Genomic DNA, 10,681 nt, shown 5'->3' on the forward strand with positions numbered 1-10,681 from the left:
GTCTAAAAATTATGATCGAGTCTTTGTTCATAAAAACTAAGTGATTTGAATATGAATAGCACGCAAAGGATTTCAAAAGTTATCATGACTTTATTACAATGTGATTTATTTTGTCTGAAACAGATGAAATTCAAATTAACTTGCTTAACATATTTCCATGGCATAATACCCATATAAATAAAATCTAATATTAAGAAAAAGGGATTCGAAGAATGAAATGAAAAACAAATGAAAATCATCAAAATGATATATAGATTGTCGAATAATCAATCACTGGTATATGAGTAAACAGGAAAGAAAAACCAAGTTCAGTTATAAAAACCGTCGTTATCTAAGGTATTAATGGAGCTTTTCCTTAGACTTGAAAGTATTAGCATCTATTCTAATATTTCCCTGCTTTACAATGTGGCCTTTTACACTTCAACAGAATAAGGATGCCTTCAATTAGTCCGACAAAAGATATATATATATATATATATATATATATATATATATATATATATATATATATATATATATATATATATATATATATATACTGTATATATATACAGTATATATAAACAGTATACACAGTCTATATATGCCTACAATGCACCTCGTGGAGAGCAATGACGGCACTACTTCCTTATGGTTAGGGTTTGGAGAACTCCTGTTTTTAAGAAAGGAGATCTTGTGATGACGTCTGAGCAACATCTTTTGAAACAGGAAGCCTTAATTATTAATCTTTTAATCACTACAAACCTGATGAATGCACCGACATCTGGCAGCATTATACCGTAGACTTTCAAACCCCTTCGACACAGCAAGTGTAGAGTTTTTTTTACTAAGAATTGAAATGAAAAACTTAAAAGTAGCATAAGTCGTCAAGCATAATTCGCAGCAAAGGATCAGCACGCATGCATTAGGTAAAAGAAGGAAGGGTCGTCACTTTCGGCACATTAAAGCACACCTTTACTTAATATTATTATTGCTACACCGGAGTCCGCATAAGTAGGAGGTAGAAAGGATTGCATTATAAAAGTGAGACCGCTTTGTATGACACGTGTTTCTCTTTGCAGCCAATGACGACATCGTGGCAAATGCATATCATGGCCAATGATTCATTCCTATATGCAAAACTACGCTATAACAATAGGTTAAGCAATTGCAAGCATAAAGGATTCGAATCAGAAATTGCCTAAAATTGGCTGAAGGTTCCACACATACAAATTATGATAATTTTTTTATAATTTACTTGATGTTGTCTCTTCACCATAACCATAATATGTAATGAATATATATTCGAATAAGTTGTAGTATGTGACTGACTTTCCAACCTCTGCCAAATGCACGCCCAAAACCTCGAAATGTGGGCGTCTCTGAATAAAAGCCATTTATGTCACTTACTGCGCATTTGGTTGAATTTCGTTGCTTGTGGAAATGCATCGACTGAGTTTTTTCCGAAATACAGCTAAAGATTTAAACTCGGACAACTCGTTAGAAAATTCTAGAATTAAACGATTTAAACTAACATCAGAAAGTAAATTTAAGTAGGGAAAACCTGCAGATGATACCACGAGCTAATAAGATATTTTATGAAAGAAAACGAAAGTAGCAATACAATAAAAAGTTGAGCGTTTTTCAAACGTTAAAGAGTTTTCCAATAACAACCAGGCATTATTTTCACCTTGAAAAATAGATGAGGGACTCCTTTATTATACCTTATAATTTTTCTCTCGTCTAACATATTTGTCATAGTTACAATATATGATCTTCATACTTGAAGTACATACATACATGCTATAGATGCCTATTTAAATGCATATATATATATATATATATATATATATATATATATATATATATATATATATATATATATATATATATATATATATATATATATATATATATATATATATATATATATATATATATATATATCATAAGCCGTTACTGGTCCACTCCAGAACAAAGGCCTCAGACATGTCCTTCCACTTGTGTCTGTTTATGGCCTTTCTGTGCCAGTCCACACCCGCAAACTTTTTTAGTTCCCTAACCCATCGTCTTCTCTTCCTTCCCCTACTACTTTTGCAATCTCTAGGTTGGAAGCGACCTGGCCTTTCATTTGAAGGGGCATGGGTTCGATCCCAAGTATGAGGTAGAAATTTATTTCTATTTGAACACGATATTGTGTTGATTTTCATCCATATTGACTCATTAAGGGTAATTATAACTAGAAAGCTATCAATTGTGTTACTTAGTGGGCCGGGAAGTCGGGGAAAACTCGCTGGTAAGAGACTGATGTTTCGCCAGGTAAATCCTGAACTAGAGGTAGCAGTTAGGTTCCGACTTCTTTTGAGCCTCTGGTGTCATGGTTGGAAGCGACCTGGCCTTTTATTTGAAGGGGCTTGGGTTCGATCCCAAGTATGAGGTAGAAATTTATTCCTATTTAAACATGATATTGTGTTGATTTATATATATATATATATATATATATATATATATATATATATATATATATATATATATATATATATATACACAGGTACCTCTACATACGAATTTAATTCGTTCCACAACCGACTTCGGGTGTAGAAAATGTTCGGATGTAGAAACAAATTTTCCTATATGAATACATTGAAATAGGATTAATCCGTGGTTGAGCCCAAAAACCTATGATAACTCCTTAGTAAATTACTACACATAATTACACATGACAATATGCACTCTAAATTAGATAATAGACATGTAAAAAAGAATAATTATAAAGAAATAATAAATAAGAAAGGGGTTTTTAGCGTCACTTTACCTTAGAAAGTCCAGCGCAGGTGTCGGTCTTGCTACGCAGAGAGGAGACGGACGGGCGGCGAGGCGGTAGAGAGGGTGACTACGATAAACGTACACTACTGTAACTTATTCTAACTTACACTAAGTGAACTTTAACCTAACTTAGCTTATTTATTTTTTTTTATTTTTATATTTTATATTCTCTTTTACATTTTCTTTTTTTCTTTTTGATGATTAATTTTAATCACTTTCACTCCCTACACTTAAAATTGATTGAATTTTTTCTCTTCACTCTTTGCCGTTTTCTTTGAACCACTTACTTCCTCTTCATCACGAGTTCGCTTCGTAGTTTTTTTAAAGAAGCTATCGATAGAAAGTTGTTTGGTACAGCTTTTCAGAATGTTTCGAAAATGAGTTAGGCAAACATCATCGAACTGCGCAACTACACGACAAACCTGCAATTTTTTTGGGATGGTATTTGTCGATGAAGTCGACCACGTCTTGATATTTTCCTAACACCTCTTTTATTTGCGCCGAACCTAACACATGTTCTACCTCCTTGATCCCTTCCTCGTCATCACTCATGTGACCAGACATAGCATGGAGTTCCTTAAGCTCCTCTGTAGTAAGTTCGTCGTGATGTTCGGCGACGAGTTCCGTGATGTCATCTACGTCAACCTCCAGACCCATGGACTTGCCAAGGGAGACGATTTCCTCAACGTCTTCCGCTGCACCCACCACGGGATCAGGTTCGGGGTCAAAACCATCGAAATCGCGGGGAGAAACTGCATCAGGCCACAGCTTCTTCCAGGCAGAATTGATGGTTCGTCGAGTTAATCCCACCCAAGCCTGATCTATGATCTTCAAGCAGTGCACGATGTTAAAGTGGCTTTTCCAAAATTCACGCAAAGTAAAGTTTGTGCTTTGCGTGACATTAAAGCACTGCTTGAATAGGTGCTTGGTATAGAGCTTCTTGAAATTTGAGATGACTTGCTGGTCCATGGGCTGGAGGATAGAGGTGGTATTCGGTGGAAGATACAGCACCTTTATGAACTTGAATTCATCGAAGATATCATCTTCGAGTTGGGGGGGGGGGGCAGGGTGAGCGGGTGCATTGTCAAGGCATAGCAGGCACTTTAAAGGCAATTTCTGATCATGAAGATACTTCTTCACAGAAGGACCGAAAACTTGATTAACCCATTGGACAAAGAACTGCCTAGTGACCCAGGCCTTCGAGTTGGATTGCCAGAAAACATGAAGCTGGTCCTTATCCACATTCTGTGCCTTAAAGGCCCTAGGGTTCTCCGAATGGTAAACCAGTAAGGGCTTGACTTTAAAGTCCCCGCTAGCGTTGGCACATAGGGCAAGAGTCAACCGATCCTTCGTTGGCTTATGCCCAGGCAATTTCTTCTCTTCGGCGGTGATGTAGGTTCGACTGGGCATCTTCTTCCAAAACAGCCCCGTTTCATCACAATTGAACACCTGCTGCTCTACGTAGCCTTCTTCCTGCACGGTCATTTCAAAGCTCTTTACAAAGTCAGCTGCAGCCTTTGTGTCCGCACTAGCAGCCTCTCCGTGGCGAACAACTGAATGAATCCAGGACCGTTCCTTAAATTTTTCAAACCAGCCACGAGATGCCTTAAAATTGTCTGAGGAACGTTGAGTTGAACTCTCCCCAGCATCACCCCCAGAGCTCGCCTCCTTCAAGTCAGTGAAGATGGCGTGCGCCTTCTCGCAGATGATAGTTTCGGTGATGGTGTCACCAACAATCTCTCTGTCCTTGATCCAGATTAGCAGAAGTCATTCCATCTCTTCTATGACAGGGCTACGACGTTTTGAAATGATGGTGATCCCCTTAGAAGGTTTCACTGCTTTAATGGCTTCTTTCTGTTTCAAGATTGTCGAGATCGTCGACATGTTTCGGCCATAATCTTTTGCTTTACTTCTAAAGAAAGCATTTCCTTCTTCCATTTCTCACCACTACCACTACCACTTGCAAAACTAAGCCTTTTAGAACCCATGATTTACGTAAAAAACCGTAAAAGGATGAACGTAAAAGATCACGATTAAAATACAGTTAATAGCAGAACGCACAGGGCACAACCACACAAAGCCGACGAGAACAGAGGAATGACCCAAGCCACGCTAATTGAGGGTCCCTCCGAGGTCGAAGTGCTGTCTTCTATTGGCGGAAATAAAAAATACATCTGGCGCTATGAGTACCATCTACGCGTACGCATACGGGTACTGTATTGTTTACTTTGGGTGTAGAGTAGGAACGTGTTCGAATTGTACTTTGAGTGTCGAAAAATTCGGATACAACCGGTACAACGAAAATTGCTTACTTCGTGTGTCGAAATAAAATTCGGGTGTAGAGTCGAAAAATTGCTCGAAATTTACTTCGGGTGTTGCAAAATTTGGATGTAGATACGTTCGTATGTAGAGGTTCCACTGTATATATATATATATATATATATATATATATATATATATATATATATATATATATATATATATATATATATATATATGTTAGTGTACGAATGTTGTACGTACACATTGTGGTTCCATCCTCATGTCTCTTCAATGTGATATAGATATATTAGACTTGTAGGTTTCTTCTTAACTTTAAACAATTTATTGATAGCTCCATCACTGGAGTATGGGATGGTTTGGTCGGATGACCATTCATTATGAAAAGATGAATAGAACTGATTTACAAGAGGCTCGCGTTGATAGCATAACACTAGCTATCTCAGCGTTTTATATAATAACAAAATGCAATGATCACGTAGCTTTATGGCCGGAAGTCAGATGATTCCGGTAGGGCTCAATAAGTCAACTGCTTCCCACAGGAGGCGTTGTGACTTGTTTACAAGACACGCATAAATGTTTATTCATGCAATGCATTCCAGGCTACTGCAAGCTTTGCATAGTATGGTCTAGTTTCACCTCCTGTTATGGCGCTGTTATTACACTCCTAATTCGCCAATGATCCCTTGGGTCATGGGTTTATTTACAGATATGGAATTTATCTGTATATAAAAATATAATACATTACATATATGTACATATATATATATATATATATATATATATATATATATATATATATGAGTATATATATATATATATATATATATATATATATATATATATATATATGATATATATATATATATATATATATATATATATATATATATATATATATATATATATACTTAAATTTATATTTTATTTATATATCTTTAGTTTAAGCATAGGCCAGAGACAAAAAACACTTAGAATCAAAGGTGACAAAATACAAAAGTGAAAAGTAAGTTATCTTGATTGAGAAAGAAGGGGTACTTACAGAACTAATCCACTAGGTGGCTCTGTGGTGAAGGGAGACACTAATGCAGGCTTCACAGCCGACTGTCAATACAATATTATAGGCGTAGAAACGTTGTTTTAGCTGGGGGCCAAAGTTGGAAAAGGCACTGACAGTAGAGGTCTGGGGAGCCTCCCCAATAAAAATATTTTTTATTTTTACATGGAAATGCCATTAGATGCAATTTTCTGGCATATGACAGCAAACTGTAGTAACAACCAAATCATATTTTGTGGAAGATTATTATGTGACCAATTACAATTTGTATGCAATAACTAACATAAAATACCTCTAGTCCCACTTGATGATTTTACCCAAAACATAATAACGGTATCAATTCTTTGCTAAAACTCATTCCAATATTGATCAAGTCTGCCCTGACTTGATCAATATTGGAATGAGCTTTCTGAGCCTACAATGTTTTTATTTACAATTTGTAATATCTATCATAGTCCCAGGTAATGTCTGTCTTCGGGTAAAATGTGGGCGTGCATTCTCCATTGGCCACAGTGAACAAAATGGTGTCCTGTCTGGAATGAGTGGACACAATTAGTTAGAAAGGCCAAGAGAGGGTGTTGCTAATATTTAAAGCTACGGGTCAGGAAATTTAGCTTAAAGAAATGCAGCTGTCAAAGGAATAATAACCCAATTACAATGGAGTAAGCGTTGAAGCATGTGGTTTTCAGCTTTTACTCGAGAGGACTGGATAAGTTCTTACTAATCTTACATAGTCAAGGGTCAGGTAAAAATTCACAGGGAATAAACTGTGTCAAAGGATTTGTACCTCGAAAGGGATAGTGATTTAGTTTAGATTAGCAGGTGGCCTTGTATACAAGTGACTAATCTTGTATGGTCTAAGGTCAAGTAGAAATTTATGCGGGATAAACTGTGTCAAAGAATTTGGCTCTCGAAAAGGGTAGGGATTTAGATTATGTATTGGCGGGTGGCCTCATATACAAGTGGCTAATCTGGTATGGTCGAAGGATAGGTAGAAATTTAGGAGGGATAAACTGCATTAAAGGATTTGGCTTTCGAAAAGGTTAGGTATTTAATTGAAGTATTAGCAAGCAGTTTTGAGAAAGCAAGGTGCTTATCAACACATGTTTTCTCATGTAGGTTTGATAGTATATACTGGATGCAATTCATTCATGTACGGGAAAAGGTTAAGTCAAAAAGGGTCGTTTTATGAGACAATATGTCATATTATTAGTCTTTGGAATTACAAGATTCGGGAGTTGCCCAAGGAGGCAATCTCATATGAGTGTCAGTTAATATGGCAATTATCATTACAGATATTGATATCAAAGTGCAACATGCTTAAAGAGAGAGGGGTGGAAAAGTTATCCATTTTGATACCAAACATGGATATATAGGGCTAAGGATTATAGACATGCATTTCGGTTTAAACGGAATAATATACTGATTAAATATATAATTTTGTTAGCAACACACTCGTTTTAATGTTAATTAATTCAATACTTATTATGTGGGTTATTATTTATGCATTTTGTTTGAAATCCCTGTAAGATTTCAGACATATTGGTAACAGGAGGAGGTGACAGGACAAGGGTAGGGGAGGCGTAGAAGATTCTAGAACCTCTTCCTCAGAGGAGTTTGCATCCTGCCAGAGGATCTGAGCTTGCAAAGCTGCGCAGTGGTAAGGTGGAGCAGAGGACTGGCTGGCCGTTGTGGTGGCCTGACTGACGGAAGGTCAGCGTGGCGCAGCAATTGGTTGGGGCATTGGTGATGGTTCAGGTTGCTTGGCCGCCGAACTTTCAACTCGTCATGGCGGCGGGTTAGAGAGTAAAGTGCTAGTCGGCAGCCGTGGCGGCACGACTGTTGGTGAGTCAGCATGGCGTGGCAGCTGGCTAGAGGGTAGTGAGCTAGTTGGCAACCGAGGTGGCATGACTCATGGCGGGTTAGAGAAATTAACTGACTAAGCAGAGTTCAAAGGATTTGGTGGACGCTCAGGTGGCTTGGCCGTGGGGAGATCAGCGCAGCGTGCCAGCTGATTTGGGAGTAGAGAGCTTGTCATTAGCCGAGGTACCATGGCTGTTGGCTGGTCGGAACAATGAACTGACTGGGTAGGGTTCAGAGGGTTAGGTAGCCACTCAGGCAGCAGGTTAGAAACTAGAGAGCTAGTCAGTGGCCGTAGTGGCACGACTGTTTGCAGGTCACCGTAGTATGGCGGCTAGTTAGAAACTAGAGAGCTAGTCATCGGCTGAGGTGACATGACTGTTGGTGAGTTACAGAAATGAGCTGACTGGGTAGAGACCAGAGGATTAGGTGGCCGCTTAGGCTGCGTGGCTATCGGGTGGTCAGCGAGTCATGGCAGCTTGTTAGAGCGTAGAGATCTAATCAGCAGCCGAGGTGGCATGAATGTTGTCGGGTCAGAACAATGAACTGATTAGGCAGTGATTATAGGGTTGGGTGGCCGTTGGGCCAGTGTGGCTGATGTACTGTGCACAGCGATGAAGTTGCAACCTAGTTGAATGTCATCTATGCAGAAAAAAGTCCAGATGGGTAATGGGCCAAAGATAATGGCTCCCATGGAACATAAAGAGTTTCACATTGCTGAGGAAGTGAGATCCCCTGTGTGGCAGTCCCTGAGTGGGTATGGAGGGAAACATCGACTGGTTTCCTAATTTACTTCTGAGTCGAGGCACTGGAAAATTAACATAACATAAGTATTCCTAGTGACAATTCTGCACTTAATTAAAGAACATATCTAAAGAAAATAATCATTTACATGAAGGGGACTGTCCTCTATGGTATTTAACATAACAACTTTAAAAAATCGAAAATCGTTTTATTTTTCATTTTTATGCAGAAACATATTGTACATGCAATCCAGAAGTTTCAGTCAATTATTTTTACAAATAATGAAGATAAAGTGTTCTTTAAATGATGACATCATCCTTACTGCGTCGTCGAAATGATTGAGTTTGACAGAATCACACGCTTATTCACACTTTGGTACATTTTTCTCACTTACTTATAGTTCGATTTTAGAGAGAAATATCATTGAAATGAGGAGTGAAAATTCAACTCTTTTGTGTTACAAAGTTTTGATTTTATTTTCTCTTTTTTTTTCATGATTATTTTATGTCTATACGAAGAAAATTAAGAACAAATTTATTAAAAATACTTAAAGGGAAAATAAAAAATCTGTCGCACAGAATTATTTTAATTATAAATAAGTTTTGATGGTATGATTTTCAATATAATTGGTGTCATATTAGTGGAGAAAAATGTATGTAAAATAATTTTATAACACATGATTTTTTATCAAATTACTTGAAATTTTTATATGATGGAAGTCTTATACATGTCTAAAACATATCTAGGAATTGTGTATTTTGAATCATTAGGAAAAAAATGCAAGACATGCCTTATTGGAAACAAACCATATTGCTATAATTTCAGTAAATTATAATTCCATTGTATTCTATTTTCCTTCTTAATATACACATTTCAGGAACATCTCAAATAAAGACCTATGATATGATAAAACTAAGCTACATGATAACTTCATAACACTAGACACGTAAATCCCTTAGTTACAATATAATCAGTTTCTCAGTCATTAACACATTTATAATAACTGACTGTACATGGAATCTTTAAGAAATATTCCTTAAGCACTTCAAGGAATTTAAATGTCTTTAGCGAATTCCACCAAATAGTTATCGGATCCGTAGTACATTTTACTCTGGTCTAACTCATTACGACCTCTAGCTTCCTTCATTAAATTGTAAAAATCTCTTAAATAATATCATTTCACCTACCGAACCATTTATTTTCCCACTGTTAAGACCGTCTGTCTCAATTACCTCACGGTTCACTGGCGAGTTCTTATAATTCCACTAAAAGGTCCTCCAATGTGGACTTTCACCACTCAAGAACGTCTGCTCTCTGTGGCACTATTGTTCGAAAGACCGACCTTTTTTTCCTCCCACATAATTGACCGGGCGGCAGGAAAAACGAACTAATGGTTCTTTGTTTTGCTAATCACAAAGAGAAAGAAAACTGGTAAAGCATCCCACATTATTATTGTCCCCAAAGGAAACTTGCTCATTTGTAATTTTTTTATGATGTGACAAAGCATAAGCTTTTATTAAGTCACCTAAGATTTAATTGTAACATTTTCAATTTTACCGTGAAAATAGCTGTTTTGGTGACTGCACTGGGAACAGTTATTTACAGTCTCACAAAGAAAATGCCTGAACTTTTCCTACGTTGACACCATGACAAGATAGACGTAATGGTCGGCCCCGATGACAATGTCGATCCTACTGAACGTGTCATGTTGTATCTTGGTGTCCCGAGTTTGACACCACAACCCTTAAAATGGATGACAAGACCAGTGATTCCTGGGACCGTAATGGTTTTGTCAGCTAAAGGGGTGACAAGAGTGTAGACAGTGCGGCGATGCCGTCCAGGACAGAGGGACACTTTGACTACTGCGTAGTCCTGAACATGTCCCCTGTTAGTGAAGAAAGTGAGTACCACGAACTCACAACATAGGAGTCAGAG

General features: G+C 37.4%; 1 protein-coding gene across 1 annotated transcript in view; it reads right to left on the reverse strand.

Annotated features, from left to right (window-relative positions):
- Positions 1-10,453, reverse strand: part of LOC137626295 (signal transducer and activator of transcription C-like) — a 15,846-nt gene extending 5,393 nt beyond the window's left edge. The window contains exon 1 of the mRNA XM_068357366.1: positions 10,358-10,453. Within this exon, the coding sequence (XP_068213467.1) occupies positions 10,358-10,453 (96 nt within the window). The remainder of the gene's footprint in view (positions 1-10,357) is intronic.
- Between the last annotated feature and the right edge of the window lie 228 nt (positions 10,454-10,681).

Source organism: Palaemon carinicauda, chromosome 33, assembly GCF_036898095.1.
Source record: "Palaemon carinicauda isolate YSFRI2023 chromosome 33, ASM3689809v2, whole genome shotgun sequence".
Classification (NCBI taxonomy): Eukaryota; Metazoa; Arthropoda; class Malacostraca; order Decapoda; family Palaemonidae; genus Palaemon; species Palaemon carinicauda.